Source organism: Anomalospiza imberbis, chromosome 15 (assembly GCF_031753505.1).
Source record: "Anomalospiza imberbis isolate Cuckoo-Finch-1a 21T00152 chromosome 15, ASM3175350v1, whole genome shotgun sequence".
NCBI classification, from domain to species: Eukaryota; Metazoa; Chordata; class Aves; order Passeriformes; family Viduidae; genus Anomalospiza; species Anomalospiza imberbis.
In genome coordinates this window covers 10096357-10118278 of record NC_089695.1, presented here as the reverse complement: position 1 = coordinate 10118278, position 21922 = coordinate 10096357, and the positions used below count along the sequence as shown (strand labels likewise).

Genomic DNA, 21922 nt, shown 5'->3' with positions numbered 1-21922 from the left:
TAAAATAAGAGAGGGAATTAAAAGTGATAATGGAAATAGCCTGGAAGAAGGAGAATATATTTAAGCCTTCTAGTGAAATCAGTTTTTGGCTCACTGAGTGGGACTCACTCTGTGCAGAAGGAACTCATTCTCTATGCTGTTCTTTTTCAGAGACAAATTCACTAATAATAGCTGCTCCACCAACTTTGTCTTGATAGCTAAATTAATTAATTGTGGTTACATTTTTCTAAGGATATATAGCAGAGACTGTGAAAAAGGATATATATAGTCTTTCTGCCCTTAAAACCCACCAAATCTGTGACTCTTATGTTGCTCTCTACATATTTATAAACTAAGAAATATCCTTTATATTTTAAGAGTTGTTTTGGTAAGTGCTCTTTTTAGGTTCTGTGATTAAATAATTTTCTGCCTGGCATATTGCCCAAGAAAAATGGTTTTAAAATGTTGCATGAGAAGAAAATCTTCAAAGCTTCTCAGAGGGGTGCAGGACCATTGCCAAAGCTGTGATGTCTGGAGCTGTCTTGAGAACTCCAGATTTGTATCTCTGTGAGTGAAGGTGTGTTAGCATCTGCCTGTGTCTGCTCACAGTCAAGCAGAGTAGTAGGTGATTCACAGTGAAGGGTATAACTCTGTCATCTACTACCCACACCTGTACCTGGGAAAATCAAGACCATTTTTCATGGAAGTTGTAACTCAGTTGGCAGCACAAGCCACTGAGCACTCACATAAAATTGGATAATATCCACTGCCCACAAGGTTATTTCACCTACCTTAGGATTGACGTTGTTAAAATCTCCCAGCTAAAAGAAAACCTCTTTAAAGTTACCAAAATACTTTACATGCAGGAAAATGTTTTCTTTGTTTTCCTGGGAACCAGCCCATTCTCTCTGTTGAAAGAGTGAAAGGAGAAAAAAGAGTCTTTCTATACATCAAAGCATAGACAACGCATCAATGTACGAAAATGGAATATTTGAATTAATGCCTCAAGGGTTTTGCTCCCTAAAAAATCTCCAAAACTTGAAGGAAACTTTCAACACTTGAGGATGGCAAGACAGATGCAACCCTGGAAATATCTGACTCTGCCAGGCAGTATAGCTGGGATACTTTTGTTTCCTGTGGTGCTACTGCAAGTGAGATTTTTGGCAATGCCAGTGTGCACACCATCAGTGCAATGTTTATTACCCTTTACAGCTCCCTGGGAAGTCATTTTTAGTCCTACTCAGTTAAGGATGAGCAATATTGCAACTGCAGCACTTACATCTTACTGCTTCCACTTGATTGAACATGTCCCTGGAGCAGGATTTTAGTTTAGGTGAGCAACAGACATGATCATAAAGATATAAAATAACATGGAATCCTCTTATAATCATTAATGGGAGGAAACATCTGGGAAGCAGAGAGCAATAGAAAAGCATCACGTAAGGAAGTAGCACAGCAATTGCCTCACCACTGCCAAGCAATTCAGAAGCATTTTTACATATAAAGCTTTTAAGCCAATCACTGTGATGCTTTAGCCAGGTAGAGAAATAAGTGTAAAATCTGGGACCAGTTGAAATTGATTTAAGGTAATTTTCCTCCTGGGATTTCAGTATTTCCTTACAAATAAGCTACCCATCCTCCATCAAGAGCCCATTTCTGAGGAGCTGGAAAATCCCTATACAAATAGTTTAGAAATAGTTTCAAAATTTAAATATAAAAAGTTCAGCTTACCACAATTTTATTATTGTCACATTTTGATCTTTATAACAGCTTTAACATGGGAGAAAAACTCAGTAGCTGGCAATATCATGACCCATTTGACCATCATCTTCAGATTTGTTGAAGCCATGATTTTGTGCTCACCCTTGGAAAGAATGATGTGCAGTTAAGCAGTGGGGTGACCAGCAGGTCTGATCTAAGGCTGCCCCCTGCTCATGGATTCCTCTCTTTATACAAATAAGGAATAACATCTCACATCTTGGATGCATCACAGCAAGGCGTGACCGGCTGGCGTATCAGTAGGTGGGATTGATCCCTAGCAAAATCTCTGCCAAAGATCTGGATTCTCCCACGGAATGAACCTTTGTCTCTCCAGGCTCTAAGCAATAAATGTGAGACAAACCCCTCTGTGCCACCTCCTGCTGTTCCCTGGCTGCCCTGTCCCAGCACCGGGGCCTTTCCGTGGTGCTGGGCCAGAGCCCTCGCAGCCGCTCTGAGCGGAGCATCCCGCACTCCCTGCCAGCTCTGCCGCCAGCTGCTCGGGAGCTCTGATCAGCAGGGACACTGATTTGGCCACTTGCCTGTGTTTAGTTAACAGTGACAGAGTGTTTTCCTTTCTTGCCCACTGAGCGTGGAAGAAAATGAGCCCTGGTGCTCAAACTGGTGCATGCTGTCAATGGCAGTGCAGTGAAGAGGGTTCCTGCTGCCCTGAGCTGGCTCTTGGAAAGGAAAGAGTTATTGGGCCTTTCCATCCCAGTCACTGGGTCCTCTGCAGGGAGCTCAGAGCTCATCTGACTTTGAGCTTGCCCTTACACACTCACCACTCATCTGAGAGAATTTTCTCAGCACACTTACTGATATAAAATGACACAGCAACACAATTCCCCTTCTTCCTCCCCTCAGCAATGAGTGGTACCAAGAGAGGTCCACCTTAGAGCACCAAAGATGAAGATATTTTTCAGAAGGCCAAAATTCAAATCTTGTTGAGGAAAACAGACAGAAAAGGCTGTGACCACTACTGTAATATCAGTCCAATCCAATATTGGTAAGCTTTGCATTTCATTAGTACCACCAAATGGCCAACCATTCAGCTGGTATCAGCACTGGGTTTTGGGAATTGTTAGGAGCCAGGAGGTTTATCATGAGCAAGATGACTGCTTTCCAAAGAGTGCTGCTCATTATTCACGTTGGGAAGGGATATCTACTGGAACTACAAATGAGCATAATGAGGATGATTGCTTCGAATGGAATAATGATGTTAGATCAGCAGATGGGAGAATGGAGTCAGGTACGTTTATCCAAGGCACTGCAGGGAATCAATATCATATTAATGAATGTAAACGAAGTAACACATTCTGAGGATCTCAAGTCTGACATCAAATAGGATGCAGATGGGAAGTGATTTGGTTTATCCCTCATTATGTTGTTAATTGTTGTTATTGTAGATAATTATGATGAACTTATCCTCACTGAGTCCAGGCAGACTATTCAGAGAATTGTGGATAAACAGTAATGGTATACAAACAATTTCATATTGCTTTAAAATTGTGCTAGGTACTGTAGTATCTATGTTTTTTGGCATTTACATGAACAAAAATGGCAATTTTCTGGAATATAATTAGTTGCATGGAAATCATCACCTTTTTAGCATGGAAACAGCTCACTGCCCACTGGGTGTCATTTCATTCTCACTGTCCAAACTCCATGATCTGAGCTCCTTTCGGAACAAAGAGATATAATTTTGCACTTTTTATATTAATACTTCTGCTCAAGAAGGTTCTGCAGCATGACTTCTCTGCTCTTCTTAGAGAGAGCACAATTTCCATATGGTCAAGAGTGCTCTGTACCAGGACTCAGCAGCTGGGATCACATTTTTCCAAAGTGGTTGGTTGCTGATTATGTGCTGTGGTAACCACAATTTCACCCGTTCTGATGCTTGTGACCAGTTTTGTAAGAAGCTCTCCTTGCTGGACATTAAGAACTGTGGTAATTGGCTGTTTGAGACCTGGAAAGCATAAGGTTATTTTAATTATTATTATCACTTGCATCGTGGCTCGCAGTTAAGCCAACATTTACTTGCAGGATGGATTTAGGAGGAGTCTTTTTCCTGATATACACGTGCTGCTTGTAGCTAAAATTCCTGTGAGAGAAGGGACTCATAGCACCTTTGAACAGATAAGTGTGTTCCTTAAGCAAGTTGAAGGTGCCAAATTTAACTCAGCCTAAGGGATAAATGAAGCTATCTTGAGCAAACAATTACTTTGAATTTAAATCCATTATTTTCTGCTGTTTTTTACCCTCTGATTTTTAGGAAACACAGAGATTTCAAGCATCTGAGCTGAAAAGAGCCACACAATTGAGGAAGAGAAGTTAATTCTTTTAGTGCAAGGAAGCTATTTCATCTCAAATTGTATATGAAATAGAAATCTTCCCCAGTGAAGCTTGCAACAAAGAGATCAGGAATGTAATATACATGGGGAAATGTCAGAGAGAAAAAGTATGGATGGCATGAGAAATGAGAAGCTTGGCCCAGAGGTAACTTTGTGCTTTGATAAATCTCTCACATCAGAGCTGCAGAATGACCTGAAAGGAGGCTGTGGTGAGGTGGGGGATGGCCTTTTCTCCCAGGTAACCAGTGATTCTCAGTGTCATATCCCCACAAAAGGAGAGAACAAATGTTTGAATGTCATGCAGAGGGATTTGGAGCAATGCACTGCATCATCAAGCAGATCTTGATTTTGCTGTTGACGTGAACAGATCCTAAACTCTTCTTCAACCAGAAAATCATCAGAGTGTCATTTTGAAATGCATAGTTTGCATTTAAAGAGAAGCTGTTGACAGGACACTGGAGACAAGCCCTCTCCTTGGCCACATTTGTGTATTCCTCACATTTGGCATGCACATTTCACTAATACCTCTGTCCTGTTTATGAGACATCCAGGGACTTGATAGTTTATCTTCTGAAAACAGGTGTTTCAGCATAAACATTCAAATGAGCTAGGGAAAATCTGCAGGAAAAAAAACACCTTTTACCTGGTTGAGGAATCAAAAGCTGTGGCTTATTTGTGATGTGTGTTTGAAAACGAGCTGAGGTGATAGGAAAGAGAAGTACCTCAAGCATCAAATGCCATCTTATGTTGAAAAGCTGCTATGCTAACCTTGAGACTTTAAATTTTCTCATTTTTTTTAAAAAATTGTATACCAGTATCATTTCTGTTCTAGGTTAATTACATATTTTCAGAGACTTGGAATGGGGTGGTAGCTCTCTGCTGAATAGCACTGATGTTCCTGCACAGGGATGCCCAGTAATGGTACCTGTCAGGCTGAAGTGACCTTGGGGGAAAGGAGTAGAGGAGATGGAGGTGTTTTTCTGGCAACTCATTAGGTATGAAAAGAAAGACTGTATTCTGTTCAGTGTGAGAACTTCGGTAAGTCAAATCATCCATTAATTTCAGTGTAGAGGGAGTTAATGTGTGCAGAAAACTTATTTTAAGTTTCAGATATTAAAGAAAATCAATAGAAGTAATAAAAAAGGCTGAGAGTGGATTGATACTGAAATTTCTTGAGCTAGGGAATCTAAAACTTTGGTTGAATAGTCAGGAATTGTGTTCAGTCTCAGTCCTTTACTTTCTTTCCTGCCTTTGCTTCCCCAAATAATCCATCCATTAATTTTAGATCCAAAAAAAACCACCCAGACACCTTTTAAAGGAATTGTTCCAAAGGGAAGTCAAAGTAAAGTATTTTTCATTTTCTAATGTTTTTATTGATGGAAAAACGGCTTCCAAAATTTATTCATTAGTTTTGGTCCCACAGAAGCTACATTTATCAAAAATATTAATAATTTCCCGGAAGGTATTATTGGTAGAGTTTGTAAGAGCTGGAGCAGAAAAGAGATAAAGTACAAAAGAGTAGAAACAAAACAGAGAGGTGCAAACTTGTCCTTTCTGCTACTTTTGATTGTTCACACTTCAAAATTCTTGGAATGTTATTGCTGAAGATTAAACACATACCTGGACCTGCAAATGATGCTGCAAAAGCATGGTAACAAATTCTAAAGGGTTTTCAACTCCACAACTAGAATTACTACCATCATCTTGTTGAGCTTCTTGAAGGATTTGATGTATCTACCAGTCAATAGGTATAAGATGAAATCCATGTGGTTTGATCGATTCCTTACTGCTCTATCCCATTGGTGGAGGGATATGCTCTCTTAGAGACGAGCTTCTGCAGTGCATATGAAGAGATGAATTGCAGCTGGAAAGCTGAGAAGAATAAAGAAGCACCAAAAAAATAGTCTTATTGTAAATCAGTCAGTGCAACTGCCATTGACATCCTTGTAATGATGCAAGGGATATTATTTCCATGGCTTGTTGGAAGTCAGAAAATCTTTGGTCCTCAATCAAATGATGTTGATGTTTTCTGGGCTTCTTTGGAGAGGAATAATGTCAACACAGGCAGCACTCTGGTTTGTCCTTGGGCTCTTATATTGGCCACATCTCTCATAGTGTCTCCTGACAGAATCTAAAATCCCCCTTTGCCTGGGGGCCCCTCTGCTCTGCCATGCTGCAACCTGGCACTGCTCAGAGGACAAACCACAGCCATGTTTATCTTGGCTCCATTTAGAAGGGTCCAAATTGCTTGGAAAGCAACAGAGTCACACTTGTGAAATGTCAAACTCTTGTATACGAACAGATTGCTTATTATATTATGCACGCTGGAGATTAAGAAGTCAAGGTCTGGATCATTTTGAAAATGAACTGAGGCATCTGTTCCTACCTCTAGAAACATTTAGCAACCTGCACCTGAGTGGGGAATGTTTTAAATGAGCACTGGGCTCTAAATTCAGAGACATGCCCACGGGTACGGCACAATGTACCCAGAGCTCCAATAATTCTCTGATGTGCTGCCACTTAAGCAAGAGAACATAAACCAACAGGATGTGCTTTCTGGAAAATTAACTGTACAGCCTTGGCATGCACTGTGCACATAGGTGTTTAGTCTGGAAACAATAAGAATGCACTCAACTGTATTCAAAAGTATCAGAAGCTGGCAAAGCTCTTTGGGAGGGGTGTTCAGTGCATTTCAGAGGATAACAAAGTTACAGGTTGGGATCAGTGCAGGGGCCTTCCTCAGCATCTTCTCTCACCACCTTTCCTGCCACAGGCCTTGTGCTTCTTTTCACTCCCAAACCTATGGCCAGGCAAAGACACTGTAAGTACCCAGAAGGAAATCTGTCCCACAACTTTTCTATACAGGCTTGTGCATATTTCATGTGATATCTAATTGATAAATATTTATAAGCATTTGACACAACGGTTTATTTAACAATTTCATTTCAAATATTGCATGAAATATTTCTACTTTTTGTCCCCCTCCTTTCTGTCAGCTTTGTTATCTTTCTACAATAATTTTTACTTGGGGAAATTTTCTGTTCATATTTACAAAATTACCTCTCCATTTTTTTTTTCTCCTGTCTCTTCTCAAAATGCTAATCTAAGCAATGCAATATTTCTCTCCTTGTTATATGTGTATGTGTGATGTAGATTAAATACAAAGAGCCAAGAGCTCAAAGACACATAAAAAGAGACTCTGTGCAATGTGCCTACAGCTTTAATTTGCACAGCAAATTTAATGCTACCCAGAAATGCCAGAAAGGTTCCTGGTCTCAGTTTTTTTCTCATTTCACTTAACTTTTTTACTCAAACTCCATCCCTCTGACCTGAAACAGTTCTTTTCTGAAAAAATCTGGTTGGTTTTGAACAGATGTGGAGACATGACAGAGTTCATTTAGAACATAATCAACAGATAATAATAGGGTACTCAGAGAAATTGTAGTGAATGACAAGTACCATCAGCCTTTTCAAAACAGCAAAATTAGACATTTTTAACTCCACATGCACAACAGTGTTAGAAGAAGCAGGAAATTACTAATTTGGAATCCTTTTATTACATTCTAGTTTTTAAAAAAATATATTGTAACATTCTCAGGCATTATACTGATCCTGCTCTGCTCACTGTCTCTATTGGAAATAAAATTCTCTTCCATGTATTTTTTGACACAGACTGACTGTCTTGCCTACTTGGTTGTGTCCCTCATCTTCTTCCCTGAGGCTTGACAGCACTCAGCCTGTCAGGACGAGGCCCCAGTGTCTCATGTACAATCTGCAATTTTCAGTACTGTAAAAATCCATCTGGTTTATGAGCCTTTTAATCCTCAGACTTCCATAACATGGCACCTAACTGAGGAGCTTAGGAAGGTTTGGGTTATTGTCATTGCCTGTGTCTGCTTCTGCTGCCCTGCCAGGAGACCTGAGCTGGATTTTGTGTCTCCAGCCCTGAGTTTCTTGTTGTGGTACAAGTCTGACCCTGCTTGCCGCCCACTGCCTGTCCAGGCTTGCAGCCAGGATGGTTCTCCACAAAATTTATTTAGACAGCAGGGCCATGAAGTGCCTGGTTTAGGGGTTGAACCTGGCTGGCCGGGCAGTGGTGAAGTGGGGACTGTCCCTTTGCACCCCAAGACACAGTGGCCATCTGCCTCTCGGTGTTCTGGGAGAGTCACGGGAGTCCTCAGGGCTATGATCTTCAAAACCCTTGGTGTAACAAGAATCACAGAGACTCACAGAATACTCTGAGTTTGAAGGCACCCACACAGATCATCAAAGTCCAGCCCCAAGAATCCCATCATGTTCCCAAGAGTGTTGAGCTCCTTGAGCTCTGTCAGATTTGGTGCTGTGACCACTGCCCTGGGGAGCCTTTTCCAGTGACCAGTCACCCTTTGAGTGAAGAATATTTTTCTAATATCCCACCTAAACCTCTCCTGACACAGCTTCATGCCATTTCCCCAAGTTCTTTAACGGCTCACCAGTGTCTGGAAGTATCTGGAAATGCATCCGTGTTCTTCTTCACCTCTTCCTCCCACCCCTTGCTAATCTCTGTCCTTCCATCCGCTGTCCCAGCACTCCTTTCTGCAGGGAAAGCAGCATCTTGCATGCTTCCAAATGTGTGAAATACAGGCAAATGTGTGAAATACACAGTGCTGGCACGAACAGCGATAGAGCTTGGATGCTGCTTGGGAATAAATCTCCTTGGCTTCCTTGGGATTTTTCCTGTGCGTCAGAACTCGCAATTCAGGATTTTAGATGCAGGTACAGAATTTCTGCTTGCGTCACCAGAACTGTGTTTTGCAAGCCAGGATCAGGAGAAGCTTGGCTGTCAGACCTCTGTTAATCTCAGTTTTTAAGAATAATGTGTGCTTGAGAAAAATACCTTGACATGAGGAGAGTCATTGAGTGTGTTCTCGCCATCAGGGTGATCAGGATTTTCTGTGATGACTGTGAGCACTAAGGAGGCCAGAACAAAGATGAGAAATGATTTTGTAAAAAGGATCATCAAAAGACACAGCAGGTTCAGTGATCTTTGAGACTTGTCTTAACAGATGAGCAATTTTCTGAGAGATGTAATCTGCCCGCCTGCCTGGCTGCAGAATTGCTGGAATGCAGTTTATTATTTTATTTTATTTTATTTTATTTATTTTATTTTATTTTATTCTTTCTACAGCCTGTATCTTGGATAGGATGTATGACTGCTTGTGTCTACTTAAAAATTAGAGTAAAAAAACTTTGAATGAGGAAATCATCCATAGTTCCTACAAATGTACAGAACCAGTAAAAACATTGAAGTTGGAGATGTGCATAAAGATGGGTCTTGATAGAGTTTGCCAGCTGGGAACCTGCCATTTGCAGATGCTTTGGAAGCACATTCTTAGTTGCTACTAAACATCTTTCCTTAAAGAAAGGAGAAGAGGGAAAATAATCTAATCTAATACAAACTAGTTGCTCAGATGATGTGGAAGTGGTGATGAGAATTACCTAAATTTTGCTGGTTAAGAGATAAGCTTGTGAACTTTGCAAACAGTACATAGAGTGGTATTAAAGCTCAGCAGAGTTCTGACCCTTGTTTTTTTTTAAGCTGCTGGGCTAATTAAGCATCTCCTTTTTCTGTGGCAGCAAGGCATTTCATTCCCACCCTACACATGTCCTCAGATCTATCTATATTTGCTGTCCTTCACTATTTCTGTAATTATTTTGAGGCTGATATTTTTGTTTGGCCACCTATTCTCTCAGTGAAGAGGTAAGCTTTCAATTTATTGAAATTCATCTTGGTGTGGGGAAGATTAAAGCATGGAATTGATTTGAGAGGAGTGCTTTGAAGCCATGAAGTACAATCTGTCTTTCATTTACATTTCAGACCTTACCTCACCCTGTATTTGAAACCATTTACTCCACAAATCCTATCTATCTTCACAAAATGCTCAGGTACTAGATTTAGATGTAAGTGGACCATCATCTTCTACCTGAGACATAAGAACATCTTAAATCTTAGTGCTTTAGCTTGGCACAATTATGGAAGTCTTGGTGCCCCAGCTTCTGCAATGGGGCATTCACCCAGATAGAGATCTGCTTGTTGTACTCTCATGTCTCCTCTTAATGAAGCTTTGAAGTTCTCACTCCTCTCTGTTAACAACACAATTAGAACACCTCGTCTGATTACAGCACGCAAGGACAAAGAGAGGAACTATGATCTAAACTTTTTTGATACATAAGAGGATGTAAACATACAAGTTTCACCTCGCAGAAGGTGTCAGCAGTAAAATCCCTGGTATTCCTCAGCTGTCTTCAGCCCCTTCTCCCAAACACAGATCAGAAATGGCTTCTTCCCTTTCCTGTCAGAATTCCCCACTTGCAGCCCTGAGGGGCTTTCTGGTTCCCTGTGATTATTAGTCTGTGATTATTCAATTATTCTGTGCTCTTCCCAGCTCTTCCGTGCATGAAAAGCAAAGCTGGGACATGCACACACGTTCATGGTAGAAGTAACCTCAAACCTATGACAAAGCCATTAAACCAACTGATTTTAAAAATTCATTATCACCTCAGTTCTGAAGGGGAAAAACTGACCAAAGAAGTTAAGCCACCTCTAATTAAGTGTTCTAGACAGTGCTGTTCTAACTAATTAACAAATGTTTGTACAGTGTTTTGAGGTCTTTGTGTAACAAGGAAGGCTAATATGTTGCTATGTGTAAATGATAGAATAGATAATTTAGAAAATACAGAAGCACAAAGCCAGGTTACCCTTATCACTTCATCAAAGACACGTTTAACTATCTTCTTCTTTTGGCTGCTGGCTTAATTAGATAAGGTTCTGAATTCAATTAACTCATCAAACCTAATTTAAAAAGACCTCTCAAGTCAGTTAGAGCTTGTCTTATGCTTATTATTCCTATTTGTTGCATGGAGCCTTTAATACCACCATTTTGTTATGATATTAATGGTAACCTTAATTGTGTTCTAATTTACAACATTTACTCAGATGGTGGCACTTTCCTTGTTTTTTTAAGTGTCAGCATGTGAAAATCAATCACAATTTAATTTAAGGCATGGAATTTGCTCTTCCAGTCCTCTGTCAAGTCAAGTACAGGTTATCTCTTTCCCCACAAGTGTAATTGGAGTTTTCAAAGTGTAATTATTTCACAGGGAATCATGTTGAGTTTCTGAAGTTCCATTTCTTGGAGAGGTGTTGTGGCAATGATCATCTGGATGCTCTTTCAGGAATGTTTAACTAAATTCTACAGTTTGAAGCTGAAGTTGGTATTGCAACTATATAATTTCATTTGAACACATCTGTGTGTGATGCTCCAGCTTGTTCTTCCAGTCTGAAACTTCTTGAAAATTACAAAAGAAAGAATTACTAGGAAAGAATCTAAACTAAAAAATTTGCTGCATATTTTAACCAGTTAGCAGGACCTTTTTTTGGCCATATTTTTACATTCCTGCAGATACACCACACAGAGAGCAGAGATCAACTGATTGCTTAAAATCAAAATTTCCCTAGAAATTATTTACTTGTTCTGTAAAACTTGTTCTATTATCATGCAAACTATGCTGCTGATAGAGACATTGCTAATTAAGTCTGGAGGAGTTCCTGTACTTTTGTGAAAAGCCATCAACATGCTGTGTAAATCAAATGCCTTCTTTCTCTTCCAGGCAGCAGTTTTGCAGAAGTAACCTTGCTCACAATTGCTCTCTCTTCTTTTTTTTCATTTGGTGTTTGCAGCCCAGCTTTCTAGCACGCAATTAAATACCTTTTTTTCTGTTTTCTTTCAGAACGACTACAGGAAGTTATCTATGCAATGCAAGGACTTTGTCGTGGGGGTGCTGGACCTGTGCAGAGACACTGAAGAAGTGGAGGCTATTCTGAATGGAGATGTGAGCATCCAACTGTGCCCTGAGCACCACCGGCCAAGTTTGAGCAGGATTAAACTTGCTATTAAATACGAGGTCAAAAAGGTAAGCTCTACCTTTGGGTCCCTGGGGAAAATGTCTTCACATTTAATTTTGCTTCCTTGATGCCACCTGAAAAATAAACAAAAGATAGATTTCAGTGGGACCAGGACTATCCCTAGAATTTTAGCACCTTGTGGCTTGATTTGCGTTTTCTCACATTGTTTAATAGGGAGAAGTTTATCTGCAAAGTGAAAAATAAATTCTTCTAGAAGTATTTGAAACAACTAGTCAGCCTTACAGAAGTGTGTTGTGTGAATGGAAAATGTTATTCTGGCAAATTCTAGGCCTGGGTGGTCCCAATTAATTGCTCTTACAATATGCTTTGATGGAAACTGGGCTCCTGCTACAGGACTTGAAGAGCATTCCAAATTTTCGAGCTAACATCTGCTCTCTCGTTCCCCTCCCAAACCCACCACCTGCTTCATTTTGCCTCTTGACTGTGCTGCTGTGCTGGCTGGAGAAGGTATTTTCCTGTTATGAAAGCCATTAATTAAAGAGAATCTTAAAACATATTTGAAATTAAATGCTTTCATGCAGAAGCACATAGTATGGAGCCAAATATTCTCTCCTAGGATGTTGTGTCTCTGCTTTGTTCCATCACTAAAACCAAGCTGGACATCTCAGTTCACTCTCAGTCAGATGTTCAGCAAGCTGGGTCATGTTTACTTCTTCAAACTGTTGCTTTGGTAACAGGAGGCCAAATTTCCTCTGGTGCTCTTTCAGAAAATGAACTGATCTAGAAGACACAGATAGTACCTCATCATGGAACAGTGCCCAGTGATCCATGACCTGAGAATCATCAGTCACAGAATCACAGAACATTCTGAGCTGCAAGGGACCTTTGTCAGAACCTTGAGCCTTTTCACTGTGTGAATTCTCCTGTGCTACTTTGCTCACTTATCCTTCTAAGAATTTGTGTCATCCTTTTGATACCAAGACCATGAGCTGGAGCTGCTGTGCTGCTCTGAGCACTTCCACCCTGACTTACCTGGTTCCAGAGGGACATTCCCCCAGTTCTTACCCTGTCTATATGTGCAACTTTTCACAATGCATGAACATTGACCTAAAGCACCAGTGGGAGGTCATGTACTGTTGATCTTTTCATGTATAAATATCTTCCTAAGCCCAGGAAAGCTGAGCATCCTTTGTGGATCACAGCAACTGGTTGCACACTGGTAACAACTGTTGAATTAAGCCGAATTTCAGGATATGAACATGAGCATTCAGCAGTCTTGTGATGACTCTCAGGTCAGCACTTTTCAGCACATTCTTTTCAGCAGCTGGTGTGTGTGTTTATGTGTAAGATGAATATTTAACTGCTAACTCCAAAACAAGACAGTTCAGACTCTGGGAGACACAGACACACTCAGATAAATGGCTTTGGCTTTGGCTTTGGCAGTGACATGATAATGGACTGATATTGGTCACACTTGCTGAACAAAATCATTGTGTTATGGTAGCACAATATTTAATTCCTTAAGAGGCAATGTATTTCAGGTGCAAGCTTTTTATTCAGTTGAGAGATATTTAGGTTTATGTGTACAGATCTTGTGATTTGAAATCCATTTCCATTTTTAGGAAATGCTGTTATAGAGAGGGGTCAGAGGGAGGGTGAAGTATTATGCATATTTAATAAACTGATTCTTGTACAGATTCTGTAAATTTCAAGTCACTTTTTCAAAGCTAATGACTCATTATGACTACACCTTGTCCAGTTCTGGGCTCCTCTGTACAAGAGAGCTCCTGTAACAGGTCCAGCAGAGAGCAAAGATAATTAAGGCACTGGAGCATCTTTCTTATGAGGAAAAGCTGAGGGAGCTAGGCCTGTTCAAACCTGAGAGGAGACCCCATCAATGTCTGTCAGTGCCTGCCGGGAGGGTGTCGAGAGGATGCTCCAGGCTCTGCTCAGTGCTCCAGCTAACAGGACAAGAGACATCAGACAGAAACTGATGCCCAGGAAGTCCCACCTGGATATGAGGAAGAAATTCTTCACTGTTCATGTGACCAAGAACTGGAAGAGATTGCCCAGAGAGTGTGGAGTCTCCCTCATTGGGGATGTTCAAGAACTGTCCCAACATAATCCTGTGCCGTGTGCTCTGGGATGACCCTTCTTGGGCAGGGGTTTTATATAAAACAACTTCAGGGACTTCAGAATGGTCTGACAACACAGGAAAAAAAAAGGTGTTAGTGGTTATGAGTTATTTTTTCATTAAGTTCATATCCAGACTAAATATTTGCACACGCATGGGAAATTTTAAGAAATATTCGATGTTTAAAAAATCTATTTCTACCGTCAGCTTCTTAATTCACATTTCCATATTAATACTCAGTGCCTACATTAGGCTTTCTTTGATGAAAAATTGCAGAAAAGCATGAAACATATTGAAAATTATTATTTAATATCCATTACTTTACTTTTACAGCTGCTGATGCAGTCTGTATTTCATCACATTTTTATTTCTAGGGTCTGGGAAAGATGTCAAGGACTCCCACCCTCGGACAGAAGAGCAATTGCATCTGCAGAGTTTCTTCAGGCCTTTGCAAAATCTTTTAAAATCTTCCTTGTTCTTCCAAATTTCTTCACTGTCCTCATACAGTGCAGTTACTGCAGTCACAGCTGTCTAAGGAAAATCATGTGTTCACATCAGAGCTGAAGCCTTCTTACCTCTCTGCTCAGTAAACCTGTAGTTGGTACCTACAGCAAGTTTTTGTCCATGCCCTAAATGATCTGTGTCTGCATTTTTCCTTCTGTGCTTCCAATTAAAGTCTCCTGTTACCTCGTTCATTTTCAACTTCAAAAAAGCAATTCTCTGGTCAAGGGAAAGGACATGGTTTTATTGATCATTATCTTTTTTCCTAATTCACAAAGTTTGAGATGAACCTTGTAAAGTCATTCAAGAAAGCATCAAAAAGTACAAGCTTCACTTGTTGGTCCCTTTTTTCTTTATTTTTTTCTTCTGCAAAGCATCCTACCAACACATATGAGAAGATGGTGAGAAGCTTAAGGCTCTAATTCAAGGACTTTTTATAATAGGTATTTGAAGAATTAATAAACTCTGCTTTTACATATTTTGCAGCAAGGAGAAACCCAAAATTACAGTAGTTTATAAAGTCTTTATAAAAATGGTGTATTGCTGTTATTCTTCACACTTTTTGAAAGAACTAAATAATCACTCTGTACTCCAGGATTTTTGGAAAAAATTCACTCAAATGTCCTCTGACCAAGTTTTCCAGAGGCATTTTTCCATTTAGATCAGCTGTCTTAATTATTCCTTGAAAATTATTAAAATGGAAACAGTTTGTCAGGACCAAAACAATTTTCAAACGCTTAAGCATTTACTGAGTCCTGGATTCTTTCCAAGAACTGAACTTTTAGCCCATGTTATGGGATTGTTGCAAATTTACCATTGTCTCCCCTGGTTTATTTAGTGGTGCTTTGCACTTGCTCACTTCAGCCAATAAGATATTTCTTTCTCTTCCAGCACTGCAGGGTCTGGGGCACAGGGAGGAGCACAGCTGGGTGCAGGAGGAGCAACCAAGCACTCTGATGATGCTGCAACCAGATTGTCCACTGGTGCTCACTTGGACACTGGAGCAGAGGCTGGGAACTCTCACAGTGAGAACAAACTCTGGTGGGATCCAGCAGCTGCTCATAGAAGTGGCAAAAGAAAAAGCAGAATTAAGGTGGAATAGGTGGTTTTGGTGGATTACAACCAAAAGTGGCTTGAGTTGCTAAGCTGAAGTTCTGGTCCCAAGGACCATGAGCTCTGTGGCCATGGATACCCTCAGCTGCTCCTCATGCAGGTTTACAACATCTGAAAGCTTACTGTGCTCTTGACTGAAAATTTTATAGTAATTGTTTTTTTCTTTTCTTGAAACATTCAAACAAATTTGTTTTCATCCAGGTACTTGAAATGTAAGGGTAACACACATTTTTTCTCTGTGTGAAGTCGTTTCTAATTAAGGCAGAATGGAATTTCTACTTTTGAGAGGCAGAGGTACAGAGGTTGGAACTACCCTTGTTCAGCCAACGGTGAGAAAATCAAAGTTTTGATGTCTCACAACAAAACCATTTTGCTGCTGTATATCAGCTGCACAGATACACATATTTTATGTTCTCATTTTAGTCTGTACCAATACAATCCTTTCTTGTCTCTCTTTAATGTTGGCAGGGGACTTGTGTCAACATTTACCGTTAGGTATAAAGCTGTGGCTTCTCTGTAGGTGTAAAGCTATTGCTTCTCTGTAGGAGGTGACATTAATTTCTCTTCTTTCCCAATGGCAAAATTATCATTACTCTAGTCTTTTAATTGCAAATGTTGAGTGCCCACCTCTGTCTTCTCAGCGGCTCTGTTCATAACCACCACAAAGCCAGAGCACCTTTCTCTTTCACGAATTTTCATTTAATTAACAGTAAGACACACAAATTGGGTTGGAAAAAAAAATAAGAATTAAACAGAACACCAGATGGCTGTGTAAATCCTATTTAAGAGAGAGCTGGAACAGGAACTTTTTTCATAACTATATTATTAATAATTAACATATGGAGGATGCTCTGAACAGAATACTCATGGCTGCATTAGATTATAACTTTTCACTGCATTGGACGCATGACCAAGATACTTGAGGGCATGAGAAGTCCCAGCTCTCATTAACTGCTGCAACAGCCTGAATGGGGGCTGGAGAAGGTTAGTCCCTGAATGGGCAAGAGAGCCAGCCCTGCCTGTGCTGAAGAGACAGTTTTGCCCCCTAAATGTGCCCCAAACAAGCTCCACTAGAGCATCCTTAGGAAGGTTACCTGGGACAACATGGGTTTTGCCCAGGAAGCACAGGAAAATAAGGGGAAAAACAGAGGGCAGGAGCAACCCAGAAGTGGCCAGAAGTTCTGGCACTAGGAGAGCAAGGAGTGTCTCTGTGCCACGTGCCATGGTGAGTGAGATCTCTCTGCTCTCAATCTGCAGTTATCCTGCAGAATCCTGCGGGGAATGACCTGGGGCAGGGGAAAGGGGAGAGGACACACCAGGGCCAGGACACACCTGCACACCAGCCTGAACACCCATGGAAAACTACATTTGGGTAGTGCAAATGAAGTGATTCACACCCACAACTTCAGTTTAGGAATTTCTCACAGGACAAAAGTTGATCTTTCAGTGTCCCAGTGTGTGTAGCACACACAGATATGGCTTGGAACAGGACAGGGTTACGGTTTACACTCTGATGAGAAGCCTCAAGGAGAAGAACTTCTCAATCAAAATGGCTTTCAGAAAGTTGTAATTTTGCTTCTGCAATCCGTCATTAATTTTTTTCCCACTTTTTAGTTTCAGGAATATGTAACTGAGGTCTTGTGAAGTCACTGATGGCCAGGACAGTGGTGGTGGGAAGAAAAGCATCTCTTGATTCTGTCAGGGGAGAGCCAGTGAATACTGTAAAATGTAATTTATTATCAGTGGAAACACTGTGGTCATTCTGGACTCTAAAGCTTATCCATGTAATTTTTCTTTTTACATTTTTAATTGCATGTTGCAGATGTTTTGACAGAGATTGGAAAGGGAAGGAGTTACTTCCCTTCCCCACAAAATGCATTTCTATATCTGAGTATTTCATTAGCAAGGTTCCTTCCTCCCACTAAAATCTGTGACTCTGATTATTTCCTTTTTCCCAGATGTTTTAATTTCTTTTATTTTCCTTGACGAATCTCATTTTGTTGTTTCCTGTACATACATCCATCCTTTTAAGGTTTCAATGAATCATTTCTCCATCCTGAATATTGTCTGCAATATTCCAGTTTACTGTAATATGCAAACAATTATTTTCATTTGCGAAGTGTCACAGGGTCTTAAATGTCCATCAAGATACAGAAAAATGAGCACAAGAACACATCAAAACCACTGGCTGGATGTACATCACTGATGAAAGGGCTTAAAATTGCCTTTATTCATAATTAATAATAAAATTAATAAATTCTCATAGGAAAAGCAATTAATGTGGTTTGCTACAAACCTGACCTTAGCTGACTCCAATTTTGATTTTTCCTAAATCCCCATAGGCAATAGACCTGTAAAGGGATGGAAAGTCAGATATGGATGGGTAGAACCCTAAAAAAATATATAAATAAATCAGTATTTCAGGTTATTGAGGGTCTTTTCCCAAGTGGTGTTCAAATGTGGCTCTGCATGGATACTGTCCCAGGGTGAGGCTCTCCTGTGTGAGACACACCTGTAGATGTTTGCATTAGGGCATGTTTTTGGGACTCTGCACCTGATGGAGAGAGGAGTCTCCTCCTATGAGCGAGTCTGTCTGCCCATCAGCCCTGCTGGGGATAAATCCATCTACACTGAGCTCCAGCACCAGCCCAGTTTCTTCACCATCTAGACAAGGGAAAATAGTTCCTGGCTCTCCTGGGGCAGGAAGAAGTGGTGGTGTTTTAAATCTCTCCTTCTGTGCCCTCTGTGGCTGTTTTTTTAGACACCAAAGGGACATTGTTGTTTGGTAGTTTTTTATTGTGGCATGTTTTCAGATGAATAATTCAATGATAAGGGTTTTCAAGTGGTTTTGATTTTGCACAGATATGAAAATCCTGGAATGTTAAAGGCTGGGACTTGCAATTCAGTCTCTTGTTTTCCGATAAATAATTCAGTGATAAGATTTATTCATATATGTAAAAAGAGGAGAAATCAGACAGTAACAATAAATCTCTTCAGAAAACATGCAGCCCACTAGAAGAAGAAACTGAAGTTTTCCAAAGAGCCAACCACCTTATTCCCTACCCTAGAGGAGAATGCTGAGCCCAAAACAGCCCTATCTTTGTCTCAGGAAAGTCAAATTATAAAGAAACTTAAAGGCAAAGCAAGGTTTAAACTGAACCAGTCAAAGAATTTGTGTCAACTCTGCATTTTCTAGTTACACACATTGCACATATCAGACTTGCCTTTTCATTTCATATGGTATAAAATTAACAAGAGAGCAACAAAAGTCCCTTCCACTATTCTTAATTTTGCCTTTCCAGTCAGTGCTGAAGAATGTTAGTGTCAATGAGCAAATTGCATTTGCAGTGGTCTTGGCAGTTTTATTTACCGCATTGTTTTTGTTTTCTATTAGACCAATTTGTTTTTATTGGGTTTTAAATTGTGCCTGATCAAAACCTGTTTCCACCCCTGTCACTCATCCTAACAGGATCATGCCTTGCCCTTTCCAGAGCTGAGCCACACAGGGGCTTTGGGACAATCACACCAGCACTGGGTGACCTTCACTGCCCTGCTTCTGTCCCCTGCCACCTTTGCAAAGTGAGACCCCAGTCCTGCTAATGCTCTCACTGATTTAGCAGGGAGCAGATCTGCCCCAAACACTCTTGTTTTTATAAAGCAGAATGAGTCACAGGAAGGGGATGTGGCTGTAAACTGAAGCTATGTGAAGGTTTTAAGTGCTCAAAAATATAATTTTGTACTGGATAACTCAGGTCAACCAGCAAGTGGATCCAGATATTGGATTTCAATAAAACTGGGGAATGTGTGAGTATCCTGGGTTTTGATGTGAGTATTTGCCCTCTGCCAAATGGCTCTAATTACAAAGGTATTTTGGTTCAGAAGGAAACAATGTGAAAGGTTTTGTGAAAGGTGCAATTTATTACTAAAACTGTTCTAAATACTTGTGGGTCTATGCCCTAAAAGTAACTCAGAGGCTGAAGTTGCACGATTAGTTGGGCTTTTTTTCCTGATAATCCTGGCTTATCTGGGCCTTGCTTACAAATACAAACCTTTCCCCTTTGCTACAGGTTTAAAAACGCTGAAGTTAAACTCCAGATAGCAGGTCTGAATATTCAGCAAGCCTGTCACAAAGCTCATCTGCAGGATGAGCAAGAACCTCATGAATATTTGTGTGATGCCATTAGAGAGTCAAATGAACCCCAGGGACAGAGGGAAAGCTGCAGCAATCCTCAGGGCAGGGACATTTCCTTGTTCTCTGGGTGTCTGCAGCAATATCTCAGAGGACCTTTTGTCACGTAGTGTTTCCTTTTATGCTGCGGTTCAATCCCATTGAAACAAGACTTGATCAGCTGAATTTTCTCTCATCCATGAAAATCTTTCTTTTGCATCTGGACAAAGGAATTTGGACCTGTTTTTACTCGCTCTTGTAAGGTTAGTCTGGTGCAAGGTGTTTTTGAAACAGGGCCTGCGGCAATGGATAGAATTTAGCTATAATTAGAGCAGTCCTTTTTTTTTTTTTGTGAAACGGTCCCAGCATCTATGGAATGGAACTTTACTTGTTATTTCCAATTCATTAGCAGTAGGGCATGTACTTTCTATTTCTTTCTTAAACTTTCTGCAGTTTTATTTGCCTCTCTTGCAGCCACAACAGCAAAGAGTGAACCAAGTTCCACCCATATTTACCCTCTGACAATTTCAGCTGTCAGAATTTAATAGCACAAGCATTTGCTAAAGGCAATTTTTTTTTCACACTCTAGAGCATGAAATAAATATATAATATATAGAATATCCCACCTGCTTCTGCTAAGGTCTCAGAATAGTTTCTGCAAAACAAAGGGCTCTTTGTTCACTTGGAAGTTCACAGAGCAGAGTACAATGTGGAGATAAGGAAAGGGTTCTGCCTGTGCTGGTCTTTCCCTGCACTGTGTGTTTTCCGGCAAACTTGAGTAATTCCCTCTGAGCTCTGTCATCTTCTGCTCTGCATCAAGTGAAACAAATCTGTAACAGGTCTTTTACTGGATAAAAAAATGTTTTGACACATTTTCCACCTGTTTTCCTGCCCCTAAAAAAGTATGTTTCAGTTCAAGAAAAGTATTTTATTCAGTGTAAGTGCAGACCCTTTATTTAGGCTTCAAGTCTTTAAAATGCCTAAAATATCAAAGGAATCTTCAAAAGGGAGAAGTGTTATAAAAGCAAAGAAACTATGTTTTGTTTTTATACATTCAGTAATTTTTTTCCCTCTTATTTGCATGTGGGTATATGTTTACCTCTTAATTTATCTGACCCTCTTTGGTGAAATGGCAGTGTATTTTTTACCCTTCAGGGGAAGAACAGTAATATCCTGCTTTGACCTTTCCCTGAGTTTTTTCCACCCCTGCCAATGTTTCCTGATACTCCCACAGTGTTCAGCGACCTGCTGAAAAAGGATGATTTCATTTCTCCTTTGGTGAAGGCTTTGCTGAGAAACACAGCACTGCCTGTGCAGCAAGCCCAGCTTTCCCTCCCTTCCTCCTTCTGGTTTTGCTCAAGCACAGCAAAGCTGCCAAGGAAACCTCAACTCCCCTTCCAGTCCAGCCCTGGCTTTGGTCCTGCTGGGAACACGAGCATGGCAAGCTCAGCTCAGGCTGTGTTTGTCTGTGAGGTGTCAGGAAATCGTCATGATTATTCTGATGTACTTTTAACTTTCCAGAGCACACAATATGTGTGGTCCAGATCCCATCTGGTTTTTCCAATGTGTGCATCCCTGCAGGAGCATTGCTCCTCTCTTCTTGACAACACAGAATCACAGAATGGATTGGGTTGGAAAGGAACCATAAAGATCACCCATGTCCAAGCCTCCTGCCATGGGCAGGGCAGGCAAAATGGGAAAAGCCATGTATGCAACCCATTTACTGCCCCCTTGTTTTTCACTTCTAATTCAGGGGCACAAGGTGCCAATTGAAGCCCTTTGGATGACTCATTTGAGTCAGCATTTTCCCTCAGGTTTCTGGCATTTGAAGCATTACACACCCAGCCCAGGGTTCCTGTGAGCAGGTGCTGCAGGCTAAAATGTGTTAATAAATGTAGATTTGCAGAAGCAAAGAGCTACATCAAAAGATAAATGCTTAATAATGAACCCTGAAAGGTTGTTCCAAGGACATGAATGCAGCTACATGATGGAAAGAGAAATTGCTCATCCCT

The 21922-nt window shown here is 40.5% G+C and overlaps 1 protein-coding gene across 3 annotated transcripts in view; it reads left to right on the top strand.

Annotated features, from left to right (window-relative positions):
- The window catches only part of TRPC7 (transient receptor potential cation channel subfamily C member 7), a 73544-nt gene that overhangs the window by 15214 nt on the left and 36408 nt on the right, over nt 1–21922 (top strand). For all 3 annotated transcript variants that reach the window (XM_068205792.1, XM_068205791.1, XM_068205790.1), the window contains exon 3: nt 11859–12041. In XM_068205792.1, the coding sequence (XP_068061893.1) occupies nt 11859–12041 (183 nt within the window). The remainder of the gene's footprint in view (nt 1–11858; nt 12042–21922) is intronic.